This window comes from Octopus sinensis, linkage group LG6 (assembly GCF_006345805.1).
Source record: "Octopus sinensis linkage group LG6, ASM634580v1, whole genome shotgun sequence".
Classification (NCBI taxonomy): domain Eukaryota; kingdom Metazoa; phylum Mollusca; class Cephalopoda; order Octopoda; family Octopodidae; genus Octopus; species Octopus sinensis.
The window spans coordinates 36,299,438-36,323,305 of record NC_043002.1 but is presented as its reverse complement, the minus strand read 5'-3'; the positions used below and the strand labels follow the sequence as shown (position 1 = coordinate 36,323,305).

The 23,868-nt window shown below is 34.9% G+C and overlaps 2 protein-coding genes and 1 long non-coding RNA gene across 8 annotated transcripts in view; 1 reads left to right on the top strand and 2 right to left on the bottom strand.

The window, feature by feature from the left end:
* Positions 1 to 3,593: 3,593 nt before the first annotated feature.
* LOC118763882 lies at positions 3,594 to 6,244 on the bottom strand. Its single transcript, XR_004999640.1, has 2 exons — positions 5,118 to 6,244; positions 3,594 to 4,842 (listed from the first exon to the last, which is right to left on the bottom strand). It is a non-coding gene; the product is annotated as an uncharacterized LOC118763882 (long non-coding RNA).
* On the top strand, positions 4,056 to 13,198 carry LOC115213494 (3-mercaptopyruvate sulfurtransferase). Its single transcript, XM_029782494.2, has 3 exons — positions 4,056 to 4,698; positions 10,532 to 10,690; positions 12,797 to 13,198. The coding sequence occupies exons 1-3, from the start codon at positions 4,116 to 4,118 to the stop codon at positions 12,922 to 12,924; spliced, it is 870 nt and encodes a 289-aa protein (XP_029638354.1). The 5' UTR covers positions 4,056 to 4,115; the 3' UTR covers positions 12,925 to 13,198.
* A 2,862-nt stretch (positions 13,199 to 16,060) lies between these two features.
* The window catches only part of LOC115212758 (STE20-related kinase adapter protein alpha), a 50,188-nt gene continuing 42,380 nt past the window's right edge, over positions 16,061 to 23,868 (bottom strand). For all 6 annotated transcript variants that reach the window (XM_036503831.1, XM_029781423.2, XM_029781422.2 and 3 more), the window contains 6 exons: positions 22,894 to 23,065; positions 21,980 to 22,084; positions 20,941 to 21,028; positions 18,765 to 18,876; positions 17,453 to 17,577; positions 16,061 to 16,433 (listed from right to left, as the gene is read on the bottom strand). In XM_036503831.1, the coding sequence (XP_036359724.1) occupies positions 16,360 to 16,433; positions 17,453 to 17,577; positions 18,765 to 18,876; positions 20,941 to 21,028; positions 21,980 to 22,084; positions 22,894 to 23,065 (676 nt within the window). In that variant the 3' untranslated portion in view covers positions 16,061 to 16,359. The remainder of the gene's footprint in view (positions 16,434 to 17,452; positions 17,578 to 18,764; positions 18,877 to 20,940; positions 21,029 to 21,979; positions 22,085 to 22,893; positions 23,066 to 23,868) is intronic.

Genomic DNA, 23,868 nt, shown 5'->3' with positions numbered 1-23,868 from the left:
AATCTGTTGTTGACACTTCTACTAACACGTACTACTAAAAAAATTTCAAGGTAATTTTTCGTTTGTTTGGCATTCAGAAAGTTCCGCGGGTCACAGTTTGCCCATAACTGGTATAGATTAACATTAAAACGGTTTTAGAAAAGCTGGAAGTAGCTAGGGATGGTTCTACAAAACTCGACTCTGCCAACGATATCTCATCAGACCAGTGCTTCTCAAACTATCTGAAGTGACGTAGTAGTAAATTTTTTTCCAGTGTGCCAGGGACTGGTAATATTAATTTATACCGGAAACAATATATATAATGAATATAATAATTTTTAAAAAAATCTTATATATATTTTGTAAACAAATAATACAATATTACATAAGCATTTTATAATGTTTTTTTTTTTTATCTGGAAATTGGCCGCGTACCGGCAGCTGATGGCTCGCGGACCATCACTTTGAGTAGCTCTGCATTAGACAACATAATCCTAAACATAGAAAAGAAGCCAGAGTCTCTTTAATTATATGTCCGCTCGATCAGAGCTGACATCAATTTTAAACAACAGTGCGATATAAACATATCCCAAGCAGTAAGAGGATTGTCATCAATGAGAGAACTTTCTCCAAGCTGGATTTTAAATGTATCAATTTGGCTGCTATTTCTTGCATGTTGAGTAACTACGCTGGGACCTTCCTTTGCTGGCTCAAAGTAAACTTGGTTTTTATTTATTTAAGCCCCAGATCAGCCTTGGTCGAACAGACTTATAATAATAAAACTTTCCAAACGTGACCATTCTGTAGAAACTACATTCTATGCTATATCCCCTATTTAGTCTATAAGGAGTATCTAGTTGCTATTTCCCGAAGATCATGCAACCTCTTAGAATTTCTATTGGGGAACACCGATCGCGACAAGCCGGCACCCAAGAAGAAATGTTAGGAGCGATACAGCAGCTACACAACAATACTCTCGTTTCCTAAAGAGCAATTCATTCATTCATCCTCTCTCTCTCTCTCTTCCTTCCTCCCTTCTTCTCCTGTCTCCATTCCCCTCTCCCTTCCTCTCCTCTATCCCTTCTATCTCTCTTCCTAGAGACCCATCGTATACACGCGCGCACGCACATATATTTGTGGTATGTGTCTATTTGTTCCCTACCACCGCTTGACAACTGGTATGGGTTTATTTATGCCACTGTAATCTTGTATTTCAGCAAGAGAGACCGATAGAATAAGTACCAGACTTATAAAATAAGCACTGACGCCAATTTGTTTGACCAAACCAGTGGTTCTTAACCATTTTTTTTGCCTATGGACCCCTTTGATTCCTATCTATAACCATTCAATGTTTAGAAATAAATCCTATTATATTTTTATCATTAAATATTATTAGGAATTGTATAAAAAAATATATTTTGTGTATTGTAGAGGTATAACCAATTTATTGCAGATAAATTTTTAATAACAAAATCTTATGTGGAATCCCAAGGACCTTATGTACCCCAGTTGAGAACCACTGGACTACACCCATCAAGGCGGTGCTTTAACATGGCCGCAGCCCAGTGACTGAAACGAGTAAAAGGTAAAATATACCTTGAGATAAAAAGAACAGATCCTATACGCTATAAATCTTTTCTGCAATTAGACCTGGACACAATGCAGCAATGGATTACTGAACGGCAACTCAAGCTAGCTGTGGACCAGCGCATCACTATGCATTTTGGGAGGAAAAACCCAGCTTTTACATACCCACTCAACAACACCAATCTTGAGAAGATTGTTAGAGAACGTGATCAGGGTATTATTGTAAACAGTCAACTGCGTTGGACAAACCACATCGCTAAGATTGTCAAGAAGGCTGAGGGTGTCTCAGCATAACACAGTAAGACCTCTGTCAGCCGCTCTCCGGCTATCTTTTTAATACTGTATATAACTATGGTACGTCCACACTTAGAGTTTGCATCACCAGTCTGGAACCCCTATCTTGCTCAGCATATCAATTTCTTGGAAAATGTTCAGAAACGTGCGACCAAACGGATATCTGCCGTCAGGCATCTACCATACTCTGAATGTCTTGCTTCCCTGTGCATGGACACATTAAAGCTTCGACATCTGGCAACTGACTATTATCCACCATCTTTCCAACAACAACCTTGGACACCCTTTTTGAATTCCATATGTCAAACATTCGTGAACATGCTTACAAAATCAAAAACAACACAGCCCCCGGAAACATTTGTAACAGAAATGTGTAATGCTTTTATTACGTTTGATTGTTTAAGCTTAAATACTACAGAATAGGCTCAACAAAGCTTTTCTTTACATTGAATCACATTACCTAGTGGCTTGCCAAACTAGTTGCATGTATTGTCGGTTACTAACTGTTGAATCGCGTGTTTGCAACAGTTTGTTTTCAACGCGGAAAAGATCACTTTGTATCTGGAGCCTACCCAGGGTTATAAAAACCCTTGTATTCTATCTCCCTTGGTCTTTGGCAGCAGCTATTGGCCACGCACATCACGTCTCTTTGAGCTAGCGTCGATAAACCAGAAATCCAGCTTGTCTCACACTTTCTTCAACCAGCCTTCTCCGCGGTCTTCATCGTTACCACAACAGACAGCAGACCACAGCCACGTCAACAGACCCAGCAGAACTGAAATCATTTAAATCCTTGCCCCAGACTGTAACATGATCGGCATTCTCTTTTGGCAATCGTCGCTTATTCAACTTACCCAAGTCTATTCGTTCACGTCTTTCTCCGTTATACATTTTTTTTTCACGCTCAGAATTGCTGAAACATGGAATAAATGTTTATGTTAATTCAAAAGAGAAAAACAATTAAGTTTTAAATCTCTGAGCGAGTTGTTGGCAAATAAACTTTAATCTAAAATATTTATCCAGAAAATCTTATTTAGCTGTTATTTTTAGCACACTTCACAGCCATCTCAATGCTCAATGACAAAAGGAAACAAACATTAACCTAAACGGAGACGTTGTTGTTTGCCAGTAGAGAGGGAAAGAGTAAAGAATGAATGGTGCTGACTAGAAATGAAGAAAAGATAAAGGTGGCTCTGCTCTGATTGGCCGCGAAAAATTTTCCCCACGAGAGTTCCGGATCCCAGTTATGCAGCCTTCTGTTTTTCGTTTTAGTAACCGGGCGCTAAACTAGATCCTGAAAGTTATAAGGGAAAAAAACCCGATCGTGTGAACTTTCCGACAGTCCTCTTCCCACCCTTTCGGAAAACCTTTTCTCCCACAAATTTCTTTATAATCGTAATCTATGCTGTTTGAAATGTATTTCTGTAAAATTTCATTAAAAGATATCCATTTTCTTGAAAGTTATGAGCAGAAAAAAAAAAAAAACGGATCCTGTGAATTTTCCAAGTCCTCTCCTTACCCCTCCGGAAAAAATTTTCCCCAGAAATTTCTTTAAAATTGTAATTTGTGCCATTTGAATGGCATTTCTATAAAATTTCAATACATATCCATTTTCCTGAAAGTTGAAAGAAAAATCGGATCTTGTGAATTTTCCGAAAGTCCTCTCCCTACGCCTCCGTTCATATTCGTTTTCTACACAATTTTTTTTTTACATCTAGTAGGCTGTTTTTTTCTTTTTTTTTTTTTGCTTTCGTTAACGGGCCTCAAACTTTATATTGACCGAGAAATAAAGAACCTAAAGGATAATGAAAGGGAAAGGAAGAAAAAATAAATGGGGGGAAAATGGGTAAAACGGAGGAGAGGGGGTCGAAAAGGCGAATGTGAGATCATATAAATTAACGTGTAAGTGGATGAGTACCCCACAGACATGCATATCCTTGACGTAGTTCTCAGGGAGATTCAGTGCGACATTGAATGTTGCAAGGTCGGCCATTTGAAGTACAGGTACAACTCATTTTTGCCAGCTGAATAGACTTAAGTAACGTGAATAAAGTGTCTTGCTCAAGACAAAACACGCCGTCGAAATCGAACCCGCGTCCTTACGATCGCGAGGCGAATACCTAACCAATAAGCCACGCACCTTCACATATACACAATCTGTATTCATTGGTAGTTTTTTCAGGGGTGATAACTCTTAAATTTGACATAAAATTCTATTTTGAGTGAACTTCTTTCTAACCAGGAAGGAATTTAACATGTTGAAGAACTCAGCTGTTGTATCAGTAAAATGGTTGGCATCAAGAATAGCCTCAAAAGACCCATGCATTCGTATTCTGGATGGATCTTTTCATATGCCAGCAGCTAACCGTGATCAGAAGGCAGAGTATGCAGTGAAACATATTCCTGGTGCTCTGTTTTTCGATGTTAACGAGTGCGTCGATCAGAATTCTCCATACCCCCATATGTTACCATCACCTGAAGAATTTGAAGATTATGTACGTCGAATGGGAATTAAAAACGACAGTCATGTTATTGTCTATGATACCAGTGAAAAGTTCGGGCTTTTTTCTGCAGCCCGTGTTTGGTGGACCTTTCGAGTATTTGGTCACGATTTCGTGTCAGTGTTAGATGGAGGATTACCTAAATGGCTTTCACTGAACCAATCGGTCACTGATAAAGTGGAGACATTCCCACCGTCTAAATTTATTGCCAGATACCGCCCCGAACTTGTTAAGAATTTTAACGATATCAATGATAATATCGAAAGTAAATTAAGCCAGGTTGTTGATGCACGTTCCAAAGGCAGATTTCAAGGAACTGCTCCAGAACCCCGCGCAGGTAAATTCTTTCGGTTTGTTTCGTGTTATTTTAGGGTTAATATAATCAACGGAAAAGTGACCTTTAAAGTTATGTATAAATGTACTTTTATTCTTATCTTTACAAACAGCTGATGTAGTCAAATTTTAAACATTTTTAACTGACCTACACGATCTTTGAGTTAATTTAACCGACCTAAATATAGTGGACTTTATTATTATTTTTACAAGCAGCTGATGTAGTCAAAATTTTAACATTTCGGTTTACTAACCTACAGAAGGACGTTGTAGCTTGCTTGAATCATTATGATGAAGTAAAATAACAATATAAATGGTCCGTCATCAGGCATAAACATACTTCTGATGATGGGCTTTGGGTCTGAAATATATAAAATTATTAAACTTTTCTTTTTCGTATTGTAATTTTAATTTTTAACTGACCTACACGATCTTTGAGTGAAGTCCTACATCTTTCACTGCGCAGCTAATTTAACCGATCTAAATATAGTGGACTTTATTATTATCTTTTTGATCTTTACAAACAGCTGATGTAGTCAAAATTTTAACATTTCGGTTTACTAACCTACAGAAGAACGTTGTAGCTTGCTTGAATCATTATGATGAAGTAAAATAACAATATAAATGGTCCGTCATCAGATGTAAACATACTTCTGATGATGAGCTTTGGGTCTGAAATATATAACTGTTCAGTGTAGGGAAGTAAAAAAATACTGGGGGAGATAACTACGTTCTCATTCTTTACTTACACCTAAATGTCCTTAATCGTGAATCAACCTTAGAGGAATCTTGGAATATCATTCAATTAGCCGAATCAGGAGACAAGATTCTTCAGTGGTTGGAACGGCGTCAACTAATTATGAATATGTACACTTGCGAAAATTGTAATTCACCATGTGGCCTTAATACGCGTGGTGACGCTATTGATGGGAAAATGTTGGTGTAAAAAGAGGAAATAAGTTCGTCACAGTTAATTCTTTTGATCATTCATTGCTGGTCACGCGATATGTCGCAAGAATGTTCATAAACAGTCGGACTACATTCGTAGATTGGTGTAATTTCTGCTGTAAAGTATGTGACGTTTGTATGAACAAAACCCGATGCAAATCGACAGTGTTGATAGTAATGGGCAACCACTAGTTGTGGGAATTGATGAAAGCAAGATTTTTCGTCCTGCAAATAAGTACGTTCCCGCACAAAATGTTGAAAGTATGTTTGTTGTTTAACAGTAAGTTGACTTATGTTCCTTTACTAGTTATCTCCCTCTTAATTTGTATTTACTTTTATAAATTTCCCATGCTGAACAATTACCTATAAAAGGTTATTAAACTTCTCTTTTTCGTATTGTAATCTTACTTTTTAACTGACCTACACGATCTTTGAGTGATGTCCCATATCTTTCACTGCACAGCTAATTTAACGGATCTAATTACTGGTGCAATTCTCAAAATTGTGTGAAGGTCGAAAGTTCGGCGAACGTAAATAATGTGGACCACACCCACTTTCATTATTATTTTTTCTTCTTCGGAATTCCCCATTTTTGAGTACGGATATTCTGATTCTGTAGAAAATAAAAACCAAAAAAACCCCGGCATTTTAACATTTTAAATTCTTCAATTTTCACGGCGTAACTTCGGTATAAGTACCGGAAGTACCAGATACATTTCAAGAAAGTGTTTGTTTTTTTATATATATATAGGGGTGGTAAGGTTAGGGTTTGTGTTATTCTGAAAAAAGTGAAAAGTGAAGAATTGGGGGGTGGGGAGTCAAAATTTTAAAATGTCGGTTTTTTGCAGAATCAGAATCTCCGTACTCGAAAATGAGAGATTCTGTAAAAAATAAATAAATAAAAATAACGTCCGCCGAAAGTTCATCACTTCATGTACATGTGTCTCTGTCTGATCCTTCAAGCATACACACTACGTTTGTTTATGTGACATGCGGAATCTCGTTCGGGGAGGAAAAAAAATTAGTGAAACAAAACAAAATTTGGATCTTATTGGTTTTGCTGCCAGCATTTCAAAAATTTAAGTTTACCGAAAATTTTGGTTAATGTTTACAACTTGACCTGGAAACGAAAATCAGAAACAAGTTGTGCCATGGGTGTAAAAAAAATGTGTAGGAAATGTATATGAATAAAAAAAATGCGCGCAAAGCAACGGGAGGATGGGGAGAGGTCCCCGGAAAATTCCCAACGTCCGAGTTTTTCCCTCGTAACTTTTAGGAAAATATTGTTTTTTTTTCCATGAAATTTTGTAGAAATATCTTTCAAATGGCATACATTAGAATTATAAAGAAATTTGTGGGGAAAATCTTTACCAAGGGGGTGGGGAGAGGACTTCGGAAAATTCACAAGATCTGAGTTTTTCCCTCATAACTTTTAGGATAATGGTGTTTTTGCAATGTAATTCTATATAAATACCTTTCAAACGGCATACATTACGATTATAAAGAAATTTGTGGGTAAAGTCTTTTCCAAGGGGTGGGGAGATGACTTTTTTTGCAGATTCGGAATCTCTACAGTTGAAAAGATGGGTTTCTGTAGAAAAAAAAAAAAAAGCCAAAAGGAGGTGCGATCCATGTCCTTTACCACCGCTTCATTTTTCCCGGAAAGATGTTTTTAATAAGTTATAGAGGTTTAAAGTTTAAACTCTAGCTGTAATTGTTAACGATTTTCAGATAATTTTAAGAAATTAAGAATTAATTCCCCTTTACATGCTAAGAGGAATGCTTGATCTGTGTTTACAAACAAAAGACAGAGCTATGGATATGTTTTGGTCTTTTAGATCTGATCAGCATAATATAGTTTAGACAAATCAGCTAGATCAGTAGATAAAGATTTACATATGTTGAAAAGAGATAAAAACAATTGGCATAGTTAAAGATAAAATGGGCTAAGGGAAATAATTGAAATGAGCCAATGGCAGGAATTTGGATAAGTTATAACAAGGTGGGAGAGGGGGAATGTATTGGATGCCATAACATCTCTTTTCTGTGAGAATTGCCATTAGTATAGCTATGTGACTAAGAACTTCGCTTTGCAACCACGTGGTTTCAGGTTCAGTCCCACGTTGAGGCACCTTAGCCATCTTCAACTATAGTCCTGGGCTTGGCCCAGGTCTACAGAAGACATTTGCCTTGTAATTTGGTAGGCAGAAACTGTGTGGAAGCCCATCATATGTATGTGTGTGTGTGTGTGTGTGTTTGTCTCCCACATTGAGAGAACAAGTACCAGACTTAAAATAAGTACTAGGGTTGATCTCTTTGACTAAACCCTTCAAGGCAATGCCCCAGCATGGCCACAGTCAAATGACTGAAATAGATAAAAGGTATTGCAGTCAGCACATCGCCCCTTAACTTATTTATCCAGTTTGATGCCATTGGATCAATTCAGTTATTTTACTTAGCTCATTGTAATTTTTGTTTGTTTGTTTATAACCATGTTGAACATCAGTCTATGATAGGTCAGTTGAATAAATGCAAGCAGTAATGATTCCAACTACACTATCACCCTATCTACGAGATGCTTTGTGTTATTTTTAGTTCAAATTCAAAAGAAACATTCATATTTCGTGAGTTGATAAAATGTTATTGTCATCACGTCAGCTGATCTACACACACACAAGTTTTGCACCAAGTGCAATGTAAAGTATTTATTTAAAAAAATCTACAAAAGTGTGGGCATGGATATGTGGTAAGAAGCTTGCTTCCCAACCACATGGTTTCAGGTTCACTCCCACTGCATGGCACCTCAAGCTGGTGTCTTTTACTATAGACCTGGGTCAACCAAAGCCTTGTAAGTGGATTTCATAGATGGGAACTGAAACAAGCCTATCGTGTGTGTATATGTGTGTTTGTATGTATATATGTGTTTGTGAATGTGTGTGTGTGTACCCTTGTGTTTGCTCTCTGCTGCCACTTAGCCACTGGTGTTGATTCGTTTACATCTTCGTAACTTGGCGGTCCAGCAAGGGAGACAAATAGAATAAGTACCAGGCTTAAAAATGAGGACTGGGGTTGGTTTGTTCAACAAAACCCTTCAAGACAGTGCTCCAGCATGGCCACAGTCTAATGACCGAAATAAGTAATGGATAAAAGATTTAAAAAAATCAAGAGGGCCATAATGTAATCCTGCTGCCACATTTGGGATGGTGCTGCTGTTATGCATACAAATATCCTAGACTACTCTGAGAATGACCACTTGATTGAATGGCATTAAACCACTAACAGACATGCCCCAGACATTGGCTTTCAAGTGTAATGTCTTCTCTCTTTGTCTTTTCTGTTACTACTACAGTGACTTCTGTTCCATGGAGCTGGCTAGTTTTGTACGTTCTCCAGTCAAGCACCCTTGGCCCACTTGTTTCTTTATTTTTCATCACTCTTTTTGCATTCACTCCACCCCACCACTTTGTACTAATCACAAACTCAGTCCTTCCTAGAACATTGCACTTCTGGACTCTTCTAACTGCTCATGTTTTTCCTGCAGGTGTTGATCTACAAGAATATTAATAGAACACTAACAGCATCAAGGTTACAAGTTGCAAAAGGCACATGAAGGTCATGGGCACTGAACTGTCCCTTCCTCCAAGACAAAGCATCTAAATAACATAAAAAACATTGGAGTGTAGATTGGCTCTCAACCAGGGCTGCTATAATTCCTGATAGGTTTTATATATTGCTGTAGACTCAAATATTTCATAATGTAAGAGTCCATAATTTAAATTTTCTGTAGCATTAATCAAATGAGAGAGAAATATTATTTGTCTTGACAGGATGCTAGTCTGCTACAAGAAAATTACTCAGAAGTTTAATGACTATTCTCAATGAATGGTTGTGATGAAACAAAGAGAACAAAATGTCATACTTTGAATCTGCAAATACACTTTAGAGGGTGCAATTTTGCTTGATTGTACCCCTGTAAGATACAAAAGAGTCACATGGTTTAGTGTTAACGGCTGAAAATAATGTTTCCATTAATTAGTGAGCCATAAACACAAATTCATGTAACCACCTGCTTTTGTGTCTCCCATGGGCAGAGTCAAATAAAACTGACCCCACTAAGTCTGTTCACAGATTTTCTTTTTATTTTCTGATTACTTGTTTTTCAACCTCTGTAACATTACTGTTTTTGTTTTATTCCTACCCCCACACTTACACAAGGCATAATATATTCAGAACTACATTGTCCCATGTGTGTTTCCTTTTCTAAGACAATAGAGTATATTCTGAGGGCAATTCACAGTTGCTGTTTTTTTTTGCAGATGCAGTGACTGCATGGAGGTTAACTCATTTGCTCATTACTTACTGTTGTTGCACCACAGCTCAACTCCAGTTAAACAGATCTATAATTGACAGTGTTCCAACCATGACCAATGATTATCTTTTTTTTTTTAGCATAGTATACAAGTTTAAACTTTTTCAGGAGAGACATCTATTAATTTCAATTAAGTACAAAACTCTAATCTCCTTCAAAGTAGGATCCTCAGACTTTAGTACATTTATTGTAGTACTCATGAAGGTCCCATGCAAGTCCTCCTGAAGAGGAGGTGTCCAGGACCCTTGTCACTGCCTCCATCTTCTCAGTATCTTCAAAACAACTGCTCTTGAGGTTCTCCTTCAGCTTGAGAAATGACAAAGTCATAAGAAGCAGTTTTGATGCCCATCTCTGTCAAGTAGTTAGTTACCAGGATGCTCATCACTTGGTATTTTGTTATCAAAATGTAACAAAACAGTCTGCTTCCTGCCTAATAATTCCTCTTAATTATTGTAATTAAAAGTGGCTGCTGGAGAGTCTGAAGTTTGTAATGTTTTTTTTTCTTTTTGCTTTCTTGTAGATATCAAATCAGGTCATTTTCAAGGTGCAACCAATATTCCTTTTACTAGTGTTTTGGACCGTGAAACTAAAACCATACTAAAGAAAGAGGATCTCTTAAAAGTATTTGAAAATGTCAAAATAGATTTAAATAAACCACTTATTGCATCCTGTGGGTCAGGTAAGATTCTGTTGATAATAATTCTGAACAAGTAAAAACTTTTTTTTTCTCAGATTTCAATATGAGCATGTATGAGTTGTAATAAAGGTTATACTTGTTATATTTCAAAGATCATGTGAGCAAAATCAAAGAAAGCACATCAAAATGAAAAATAAAGACCATTTCTATTTCATAAACGATTAGCAATAAGATGTTCATTTGTGGTCTTTTAGCTAAGGTAGACATTGACTGAGCATTTCCTTGACTAAAGACATTTCAGCTTGTCCAACAAGACTTACTTCCTTCTTTTTAGGATGGTGGGGTGTGATTGAAAAGGTAATTTGGCTACTGATTCTAACAGATCAAATAAGCACATAGACGCTTTTTAATTCATATCCAGTTGTAATAATGTTGTATCAACTATTCCTGTCTGGTTAAATCAACTCCAGTAGTTGACATATATTTTATTTTACTGCCCCTTGACAAAATGAAAAAAAAATTTATCCATAGCAGGATTTCAACTCAGAATATAACCAAATATTCCTTTCAACTATAGGCACAAAGCCTAAAGTTTATAGGGATGGGGTTAGTCAGTTATATTGACCCCAGTGCTTGATTGGTACTCATTTTATTGACCCCAAAATGATGAAAGGCAAAGTCAACATCAGTGGAATTTGAACTCAGAAAGTAGAGAGACAAAATGCTGCTGAGCATTTTGTCCGGTGTGCTAAAGATTCTGCCAGCTTGCTGTCTTGTTGTAATATTGCAAAGCAGTTTTTCATTGTTATGCCACCTGTATCTCTTTTTAATAGTAATAACTATTTTTAATATAAACAAGTACAAGGCCAAACTTTTCTTAGGAAGGGTATATTTGATACAATTAACCATATGCTTGACTGGTGCTTATTTTATCAAACCCAGAAAGATGAAAACCAGGTTGATTTAGGTGATAGTTGCACTAAAGAATATTAAGAAACATTATCACTTATAGTATGGCATTTTATCTGGTGCTCTTTTAATCAGGGTGATTGTGACATAGAAGAAAGGTTAACATATTGAAGGTAAGATAACCAAATGTTAATGTATATGCATAAGTTGAAGCTAATCTTAATTCTTACTACTCAGTAAAAATTTCTTTGTATTATTTTCTATGCAAGAATGCAATCATCACAAATGCACAAATTGAGTTGACTGGCTTTAGTTAAGGCATTGCACCCATATTAGAAATCAAAATTTAGTTACACCCCTATACATTCACTCCTGCCAATGTTGACTACCTTTCTGGTTTTTGAAGTTGTTAAAATAATTTCATCAATTACACCTTTCTTGTTAAGTGTTGACAATCAGAAGCATAATTCATTTTTAAAAGAGGAGGTGCAGCAATAAATTCTTAGCAAAGTCAAATATAGATTCATATGACTAAGCCAAAACAAGTCTGCATTCTAGCATGTAAAAATTGATAAAGAACACTACAAATAAATCTTTACTGAATAATAAAAATTGACCAAAATATTAACCTCGTTTTACATGCTTTTATTTGCACCTCTTTCGGCTCTCCTACCTTCAGTATACCAACTATAAGTTTTCTTCAAATTGTTTCCATGGTGCTGACAGGGAATAATAAAAGAGAGGATCTAACATTTCTTGGATAAATTCCACATAATATAACAAGTGTTGCAATGGTTCAGTTCAATAACAATGAGGTTCAGTCCCACAGCATGGCACCTTGGGTAAGTGTCTTCTACCATAATCCCAGACTAACTAAAGCCTAATGAGGGGATTTGGCAGATGAAAGAAACCCTATTGTATATATATATATATACACAAACACACACATACATACATATGTATGTGCCTCCTTGTCTTGACATCACATGAAAGTTGTAAACCAATGTTAATGTAATATAAACAGAGGCATTTGTTTTAAATCTGATGAAAACAATACCTTGCTTGGAAACAATGTGAGAGTTGATGACAGGAAAAAATTTACAATGAATTTTCTTAAGACCAATGCAAGCATGGGAAAGCGAACATTGTGATTTTATATATATGCATGTGTATGTAATAAAAGCATTTTTTTCCTTTGATAATTTACCATTTCTTGATTCTCTTTTCCAACTTTTGCAGGAGTGACAGCATGTTGCATTGTATTAGCAGCCTATTTATGTGATTATGAAAATGTTTCTGTCTATGATGGTTCTTGGACAGAGTGGGCAATGAGAAGCAGTGCAGATAAGATCCTATCAAAGGACTGAACTAAATTTATTTTTAATTAACTTTGCATAACCTGTGTAGAATTTGATTTTACTTCAAGTGTAATTTCAGAAAATTGGTGTAATTAGTGTAATTTCAGAAAATTGGATATTCATGAGTAGAGAATTAAACTTTTTAATCATAACAACATAAAAAAAACTATCAGTTTCAAAGACACTTTTTCTAGATAAATTGTTGAATTCTTAAATGAATTGTCTTTATACTTTATATACAAATTATGTTCTTCAAAATACATAAAGTGCCTTAAGAAATCTGTGTTAAAGTTTTATGGTTGATATTTTATTAATTCTAATATTTTAGTATTATTTTAAAAATCTTTGATTAATTGCCAAAATTAATCAAAGCTCTTTGAAATAAGTTTTAAGATGTATCATGAGGAAGATGTTACCAGGTAATGTAATGTTGATGTACTACAGTGGAGTTTAATCCAGTTTATTTGCAATTATTTTTACTAGAGCAAAGGGTTTTGGTTCATGATTTGGTCATGAGTTCAATTCTCAGTAGCACATTATGTCCTTCAGCAAGACAATTTACTTCACATTGCTCCAGTTTGCTCAGCTGGAAAAATGAGTAGTACCTGTATTTCAAAGGGCCAGCCTTGTCACATTCTGCATCATGCAAAATCTCCCTAAGAACTATGTAGAGTACTCAACCACTTGCATGTTAATTTTACAAACAGACCGTTTAATTGATCATATCAACTAGAACAATTGATGTCATAACTAATAGAGTGCCAAAGAAAGAAAACATTGCACTACCTCTCTCGTGATATTTGTTTACTGTTTGTAAACTGAACACTTTAAAGTTAAAGTGTTTGCTGAGGAGACAAAACATTGATTCATCATCTAAGAGACAGGCATACAAATGATATGTTAATTTTAATTTTATTTAGATGAGTCATAGGCAGACTGCAACCTACAGGACTTTATGAATGACATTACTAATGGAAAACTACTCTAAATTTTTTAGTAGTGTGGCCCACCTGATAATGAGCCATGTCTCATGCTTGATTTAGAAGAATAGATTCCTACAAAATTAAATTCAATATAAAGTCTTGTGTATTCCTTAGGGAGCTGATAAAAATATAATGAACTTAGATAACAAAACAAGCTGGCAAAATTGAAAGGTTTTAGTCAAAAATGAGAATATGATCAAATGATTTATGTTTATTTATATTTCTGAATATAAATAAAGATCAAATGAAGTAATAAAGTTGAAAAAAAAATTTTTCCACTCAAAAAGCTGAAAATTTTTAGCAAACTGTATATTCTGAAAGAAGACATCATCTTCACAGTAAAAAAATTTTAAAAAATTAAACTGAAAGCAGGTGCTGTAATATTTTTCATTTCACCAAATCAAAAATAATATACTTTTTAAGAGTCATCATCCAAAATTTTATACAGAAAATAATATCTACTTGCATGAAAGATAGATACTCTTTCAAAAGCTATCATCATCGACGATGACCACCTCTGGGTTTAAAATTACTATAAAGTCATTAACAACAGTTTTTCTTTTGCTCAACTTCCTGATTTTTAAGTTAGTGTCCCATTACTGTCACAAAAACTTACTGTAATTTAAACTGATTTTGTAATTAAGTAATTAAACTTACTATAATTTAAACTTTGTCCCTGGTGAATGAAAATCTATCCTCACTCAAGACACAAATTGTCACTGCAATCCTTCAGTTCTAAAGTCACCACTGGATATATGAATATATTGAGTCATCACATAATTAGTGCGGTTTTTTTCAATTGCATTAACTAGAAATTGGAGGGGGATGGGATAAACTACTTGCATCAACTTGCTATAAAATCAGGTAGTAATTTTACTTTATTCTTAGTGCAAGTTTTGAAGAGTAGAGTTTGATTTAACAGTTATATTTTTCAAATCTATAATGGAAGTGACAAAGGAGCATATTCAGTATATTTTGTTTTATGAGTTCAATAAAGGCAACAATGCATCAGAAAGTGTGAGGAATATTAATGAGGTATATGGAATCAGACAATAAGTGTAAGCTAATGTCAACAGCGATTCCAGAAATTCCAAGCTAGAAACTACAGCCTAGAAGATGAGCCTCATCCTGGAAGATCTGTAGAGCTTGACAAGGACGCCTTGCAAACCCTGGTGGAACAAAATCTCATTTTAACTGTTGAACAAGCAGAGAAGCTTGGATTTAGTCATTCAACCATTCATCGACACCTGTGTGCCATCGGAAAAGTCAGCAAATTGGGTTAATAAGTTCCTCACAAACTTTCCAAGTCTAATCGTGTGCAGAGAGTGAATATGTGCTCTTCTTTGCTGTCACATCTCATGAATAAACCTTTTTGGACCAATAGTGACTGGCAACAAGAAACAGGCTCTCTATAAGAATGTCAAGAGCTGAAGACAGTGGATAGGGAAAGAAGAAACACCCCAGGCTAAAAAAGGTCTTCCTATGTAAAGTGTTATCTGTTTGGAGGGATATGAAAGGTCTAGTCCACTTGGAACATTTAAACCCAAACTAAATAATATGGGAGATCTACATCAAGCAGCTTGAGCAGCTTAAGTCAGCACTAGAAGAAAAACAAACTTCTTTGGTTTCAAGATGAAAGGTGTTCTTCCATCAGGATAATGCTCAGCAACATACAGCAAGGATGACATTCCAAAGGCTAGAGCAGTTTGAATGGGAAATGATGCCCCACCCACCATATTCACTGGACATTGCCTGATCTGATTATCATTTATTCCACATTTTTCAAAATCATTTGGATGGAAGAAATATGAACTCAATAGAAAGGTCAGAACAGTACTGGAGGAGTATTTTCTGTCATGGCCAAGTGAATTTTGGAAGAGGGGCCTTGCAAGTCTACCAGATAGATGGAAAAACATTGTAGAAAATGAAGGAGAGTATATTTAGATTAAAAAAGAACTTTATCTTAACTGAAAAATAAAAGTATAAAAAAACCCACATTATTTATGGGATGACCCAATACCTCTTACTTTCCACAAATGCAAATATTACTAAAAGAGAGACAGAAACTCGTACACAATCAAGGACACATGTCAGTACTTGTCAGTCTTTGAAAATGTTCTTTATTTTATGCAGTAAGAGTTTTAAAAAAAAAGTCATCAAAATTAAGAATTGATTGGATATTTATTTTATGTATAAAAACAGACACTGAAATCAGGAATCTATTTGAATATATAATAGACAAAGATAAAGTATTGTTCAACAAAGATAAAAAGTTAACATAGACAAAAAACTTCATAAGCCTCAAGAAATGAGAGGAGTGAGACACAGGAGTTGCTGTTTTTTACTTTGTCTAGTATAGATCATTTATTTGAGCTCTTTCCAGAAGAAACCTTCATGTGATATGTCCACCAACAAGGCTGAATAATAAGTAATTTTAAACATTTAGCTGCTCAAATAACTGTCAGAAAATCCACTTATCTTCAATACTTATATCCTCTGTTGCATCTATCAACTCATCCATTTCTGAGCCATCTTCTAAAATAAGAAAGAAGGGAAATATTAAATAACTTTTGAAATAATGTGTCATTCTTGAGTTTCTAAAAAGCAAATCAGGAATAAGTTAAAAGAACTGTCACCCACATAAACATTGCAAATCAAACATTCATATAATAGTAATGACAGAAGTGGGGATGTATAGTATAATTTAATCTGAGTCTTTCATCCAACATGTTCTTGTTAAATTTCCATCTGCTTCCCCACTCTTCTTTGAGACCTCCTCATTTTTAACTCTTTTTCTTCGTCCTAGACTCGTCTTTTTGCCCAAAGTAACAAAGGATGTCAATACTCATTCACCCTTACCACCATTCCTATCACATTACCTCTCTCCTGTTGTTATGCTTGCATAACAAGGGATTTCATCGAATCTGTTTGTAATCAATACGACCCTCGTCATCACCCTTCTGTACTACTATCACTCCCTCTCATCTAGATTGCTTGTTAATATACATCACTCTCTTTCTATCACCATCTATTTCTAAGATTATCACATACTATCTCTTATCATCAAACATCACCTTCCTGTATTGCGAGCCATCACTCTCTCTTCTCCATATCACTCATTCTCTCTTTCTAACTAGTAAACAACAGTTTACCATGACTTTATGTCACCACTGTCTCTTTCCATGATACCCTCCAGCATTATCTTCTCCATTACTCCCACCGCCATCATTATCATCATCATCGTTTAACGTCCGTTTTCCATGCTAGCATGGGTTGGATGGTTCAACTGGTGTCTGGGAAGCCCGAAGGCTGCACCAGGCCAGTCAGATCTGGCAGTGTTTCTACAGCTGGATGCCCTTCCTAACGCCAACCACTCCGTGAGTGTAGTGGGTGCTTTTTACGTGCCACCGACACAGGTGCCAGATGAGGCTGGCGAACGGCCATGCTCGGATGGTGCTTTTTACGTGCCACCGGCACGGAGGCCAGGCGAGGCTATGAAAATACATATACACATGACTAAAGAAAATGCATTAAAAGTCGAAAGATTCTCTTACGTTTTGGTAGTTTACTGATATCTGTGAGAGGAGTTACAGGATGTAGTAAACCAGGTAAGATATCTGCTGTATTCTTGCGGAGGTTCTTTAGAAATGCGTGATTCAATAAACTGGAAAGAGGCAACCTAAGAGAAGAAGAAAGGAAAAAGGATAAAAGAAAAAGCCTTTGAATGTCTTGCAAAAAATTTTATTTAAATATCATTCTTTTATTTTCAAAATGGAATGATGAAAATATCCAGATTTAAGAAACTATTCTTATTTATAAATTAAATCTCACAATCAACGAGAGTGAGTTTCTCAATTGTAGATTTCTAAAACATACACACGCACAAATTTGTGTTCATGTGTATACATTTATCTATCTATATATTATACATGCATTAATGCTGTGCAAACATAAAAAAAAAAAAATAAACACTAAAAATATGCTAAGTATATTAACTTAAAAGATAATGATTCACTCTGCCACTAATAAGTTGATGGGTCAAACACTGAATAAGAACAGAGTGAATCAGTTTCAAATGAACAAATAAAATACAAGTTTTCTTTCTCTTGTTTATGGATTCAAACATGAATGTGTGCATTTGTTTGTGTGTGTGTGTGTATCTAAAAATATATGTATAATCTCACGCAAAAATACAGTCTATGCATTAAAAGTTATCCTAGCATTTGTCTAATCATTGTTTCATTCCTTTGTTTGAAATGTGCAACATGTTCATGCATTTTGGTCTTTCAGGAAAGGTCAAGGATGAATATCACCTTGGATAGGCTCCATCTGGTGCACCCACCTTTTTCCTTCATATCATTCCCTATTGAGTTTCACATCATACCTAACTTATGTAAAAAAAAAAGAACACCCCCACCAAAAAAACTACTTTCTCTTCAACTGAAATGTATCCTCCTGGAAATTTCTCCCAACAAATTTTATTGCTGTTGTTTAACCACTAGATCAACTTCAAGAAGATTCATTAATTAAAGGCATTCCAACAGTGACCGTCCCGTTTTTATGAAGTGTGGTACATCTAGGATAACATTATCTAATATGTCTTCCCATTTTTTAAATGGTAAAGTGATTTGAAGGAGATGTGGCTATTTCTAGCAGGGCTTAAAACTACACAGATGCTACATCATTGACACAAACACTAGCTTCAACAATTTTCATACATGATTGCAGAATATCGTTTTCAATCTCAGACAGAATTTAAACTGAAACTGTTAAAAGCTAACAGCTAAATGTTGTAAAGCATTTAGTCTGATACTATCATTTTGGCTAACTTGCCAACATGATTTTTTGAAATGTATTTCTTTTTACCTCATGTGAGCTTCTTTCTCCAGGCACATGTCAACAAAGTTATGAAAAGCATAAGAAAATGTTCGGGTGTAAGCTGGTGACTCTTTGGCAATGTTTGTACTTAGCCGATTACCTAAAATTAGAATAAAATCTTTTAAAAAATAAAACTACAAAAAAGAACAAGGATAATTTTTACTAAAATGACTAGATTCTTGAAAATTAGATTTCCAAACATTCATATTAAATATTAAAAATTTAATAATATCACAAATTATCATGTCACACTACCTATTGGGAGAATGGGATGAATTTTTCTTGTTTGAAATTTTTTCAGAAAAAGAAAAATACTAAGAAAAAAAAAAATTTTAATTAAAAAAATTGAAATTCTGATGTCCTAACTGATACAAATTTCAGCCAGAATACTGGTATACCAAAGATTTTCTTTCTTTTTTTTTTGTTATTTTCATAATTCTGAAGAGAAGAGCTAGAACCTATTGCCAATTTTTCATGCTCCCTTAGACTGTAACAAAGAAACAACTGGGCCCCATCATACTGCTCACAAATTCGGGCTGGTGTAACAGCAGTAGATCCATACAAAACATTCAAGACCACCTCCACATAAAATCCAGTAGATTGGCAAAATTTACTTACCAACATACAAGTGAAGTAAATGCACAGATGTGTTGTTCTCTGTTTCTTCCATTGCTTCTCTGAACTAGTAAGTTGCATCCACATCCACTCAAGCCCACTTGATGTATTCACCTCCCCCACCCTACTGTTTCTCACATAGTATAAACAATGCTTTCCAAAACTAGAATGCCCTCTCTACCCATGTCTTCCCAGTTCAAGCTGAACATAAGCAGCATCTGGGTGTGCTGGTAAATTTCTTTTCCAGCTTATATAAGAACATTAGTGCAGATAGTGTTCAGTTTGAATTGCCCCAGGTTAGTGATTGGTAGTGGGAAGAGTTAACATATAACAATGTTTCAAAATGCATGCAATTTGGGGGATGATATTTAGTATGGTAGTATAATAATGTGTTGGTAAGTGAAGATCTAGATGCAGATATTTGCACTCAATGTACTATTCCAGAAAAATTTGAAGAAAAATTTCAAAAACTTTCAATGATGAAACATCAAACAAAGATTAACCCAAGCTAACATGAAAAACTGATTATGACAATAGTAACAATGTTAAAATTCAATTGTTTTTCCAAATTTTTTAACATTAAAAAAAATTATCAAAAAATATTTATTAAAATATCTGAAATGAAGATCTCTTAAAATAATAGTTTTACAAAACTATCTGCAGCAGGCTGCAACTCAAACATTTCTAGTCTTAACATGTACAATCACTCCAAAACAAACTAGCACCTTTTACAACTATTTCAACTCTGCTACAACAATAGCCTAAGATATATATTTCTTTCCCACAAACATAACAAATACATGCAAAAACAGTAGTAACACTGTCCTGTAATGCACAATCCTCAATAATAAGTGTAGAGTAACTTATTGCAGATGTGTTCAAATAGAGTTCACCTTACCTTCCTCCACACTGTAACTACCTCCAGAATCTAAAGCTATACAGAATAATCAGGTTGGATAGTGGAGAGAGTACAACACTCTCAGACTTCAACACTGTATAAAATGTAATTAACTGCTGCATATCAGAATATGCAGTATGGTTCTCAACTAGATGGAGGTAGGTCATATTCATATATATGGATCAAAACAAGTCCTTCAATTGACGACCTACAGGTGTGCTCAATCAGGTTTGACCCGAGATTATGCAACAGTTTTCTGAGTAGAGGAACAATATAAGATTATTTAGCACAGTAATGAAAGTGGAAAATCTAATGAAAAGATACTTATGTGCAGTATGTACAGTGGGACTTAAAAATTGAAGTGGACAAGATATGATATAATGGGTTTAAGAAGATAATTATAATAATACAAAAGGAAAAACAGTATTAAATCAACATGTAGCTGGATCACAACTTTAGAGATAGAAGAAGATCCAATAATTGGTATTACAAAAGATAAAGTTTACAAAATAAATTTGTGTAACCTTTCAAGGAAGGAAATAGTTTCATAAAAATTTTAAAACATATGCTTTAAAAATAAACTAAATATTTCAATAATTCTGAAAAAAGACGTATAATTAGGGCAGTTAAAATAAGAAAATGATATATTACTCATAGTACTGTGGACGCCACCAAATTCAATGATAGTGCGAGAATCAAGTAAAACTGGTTTGGTGCCATTTAATTTTGCTAAAAGCATCTGAAATAAAATTAACATATTTTAGATTTATAATTGTATTAAGTGGTATCTTTAACTACAATATGAATTTTGAATAAGTAGGAAACAGCTTTTTGGTCTGATTGAAAAGATGCCTTAATTTTTCTATGATATATAATGTTCATAATTGCACTGGATTAGAAGAATGTTCTATTGGTAACAACATCAGTAACTTTGGCAGAGAATATCAAAGAGGAAATAGCTTTCTGCTTTGAATCCAGTCTCATATGTAATCTGACCAAAAAAGAAGAGTATATTCTTGAAAGAAGAAATCTGATTGAATAACACAAGATTTCAAACAAAACTTGTGTTTAAATAGTTACAAAGATGAGTGAGAAGTGGCCAAATCTTTATTAAAGCTTTCAATATTAAGTTTTAAATATATATTTTGAGCTGGAGCCACTAAATATGAGTTTGAAATTAAAAAAAAAAAAGTGAGGGTTAATCTGCACTAGAGGGCATACATTCTGTATGGAGAATACACATTTAAAAGGAATCTCTTACTGACAAAGCAAAAGAACTGTTATACTGAATATTAACTAGTTTAGAATGGAGACATCCTGAAAATGAGCATATCTAAAATTAAAGCAGAGCAGATGAGAAAATGAATTTATAACAGAGAAATTTGTTTCCTACAAAATCATAATTGTTTTATTCTTTAAAAAAGAGAAATGGTCAGAAGCAGCAAGAAAAGGAGTATTGTACTAATAGTTAGTGAACAAATGAGTGATGAAGGCTATAGTGACATCCAAATTTTAGCCGAGACACATTCAACAAGCCATCAGACAATATAATTGCTATCAAAGATTTTTTTATATATATTTTGACTGAGGATATTTTGAAGATAGAATATGTTCAAAATATCTAGCAGGTTGTTAATTTTCACTATATACAACAGTATCATAAAAATAAAAAAAAACCCCAACAGCTTACCTGTGTTACTGGCATATCAGCAAAAGGAGCATAACCATTTGCTAATTCACATGCCAGAATGCCAATACTATAGATGTCAGAGCGAGTATCATAACCAGCCATATTCTGAAAAGTTAAAAAAGTATGTCAAATGATTCTAATAGGATTCAAATTTTAAAATTCTCTTATGAAATAATAATTATATACATATAATGTTATTCAATTTTAATTGTCGCACTACTGGCACTCGAGCCCCGTGCTAGTAGGGTATTAAGAGTACCATCTGAGCATGATCGTTGCCAGAGTGGCTATCTGGCCTCTGTGCCGGTGGCACGTAAAAAACAGCATGAGCATTATCAGCATTGCCTTACTGGTACCCGCGCCGGTGGCATGTGTAAAAGATTTGAGCTAGGGCGTTGCCAGTGCCGCCTGACTGGCCCCGTGCTGGTGGCATGTAAAAGCACCCACTACACCCTTGGAGTGGTTGGCGTTAGGAAGGGCATCCAGCTGTAGAAACTCTGCCAGATCAAGATTGAAGCCTGGTGCAGCCATCTGGTTCGCCAGCCCTCAGTCACACGTCCAACCCATGCTAGCATGGAAAGCAGACGATGATGATGATGTATATACTACTGGAGTGGATGCTGATACAATTGATATTCAATTTTATGACAAAGATTAGTGGTTAGGAGAAAAAAAATAAACTTAAGCAAAAAGAGAATTTGAAAAGGTTGCTATTTCAAAGAAGAATTGGGAAAACATGTTTAAAGTGGCTTGAGGTATGAAGTGGAAAAGTGATGGCTGCAATACGTGAGCTTAGTTGAAAATGCTGTCAAGTGATTGTAGAAAAGAGAAAACTATAAACGAATATTTTCAACTAAGTCAAAATATAAAGCTAGAAATAGAAGGAAGGTATTGTATAAAGCAACGTAACTAACCTGTTCAAGTATTTCTGGACTAAGCCAAAGTAAAATGTTAATGGCAGCAGCAGGATAATCATGAAGTCGCCGGAGTCGCTTGCCACTTTGGATCATAGAGAGAGCATTGTGTAATCCAGAAAGCTGGACAGTACCACTGGCTGAGATCAACACATGACTGGCTTTCACTGCACTACAAATAGAAATGAAATGCTCACACTTACTCTTCAGCAGATTCAGAGTTAAAGGTTTTCACTTTCCAGCCTGCGTATTCTCTAATCTATCAAATTAAAAAAATAAGTTATCTTTTTCTTTGACAAGGGAACACTTTTTTCTTTTCTTTCCTCCAAATATTACAAAAAAATATATAAATTAAAATTCTTTTAATGTATCATACAATGATACTTTTTAAGATATGTAAATAAAGGAAGAGAAATTTTTCTATAGACGATGTAATTCAAAGTTATAAGCTTTCAAATGAAAATAATATTAAATTATAGTGTGTTGATTGTGGGAGTCAGCAGCTGAAGTTAAAAATAATGTTAAACCTTGTTTAACTTTAGTTTATGAAACATTAAATGATAGAGATATTCTCAATAAATTGGATATATTTATAATTTCTGAAGGATGTAAACTGACAGGCTCATTAACCTTGAAGAGAATTGCTTGCAGTATTTTTCCCAGCTCTCTGCACTTTAAATTGAAATCCTGCTCAGATCAACTTTGTCCTTCATTCTTTTGAAGTTGGTAAATACACTATCAAGTACTGGAGTGCATTCTTTTCTCTCTTTTTTTCTCCATCAGCTAAACTGTACTTTAAGAATTGTTTTAGATCACTTACAGTATCCCTTTCTCCAGAGAAAAAAAAAAGGGCTAAATGAGGAGTTAGCAACTTCTCGTAGAAAAGCTGATATATCCTGGAACATCCAAGGACAGTCCAATGTGCAATACATAAGAGGTTGAAAATAAAGAAAAAGAAATATTCAAGGTAGCTTA

What these genes read in the sequence shown, in the direction of transcription:
- LOC115213494 (XM_029782494.2), top strand. Translation starts at nt 4,116, where the DNA reads ATGTTGAAGAACTCAGCTGTTGTATCAGTAAAATGGTTGGCATCAAGA. An exon ending in TGCTCCAGAACCCCGCGCAG is followed by an intron (nt 4,699 to 10,531) that starts GTAAATTCTTTC and finishes GCTTTCTTGTAG; the next exon opens with ATATCAAATCAGGTCATTTT. An exon ending in TATTGCATCCTGTGGGTCAG is followed by an intron (nt 10,691 to 12,796) that starts GTAAGATTCTGT and finishes CAACTTTTGCAG; the next exon opens with GAGTGACAGCATGTTGCATT.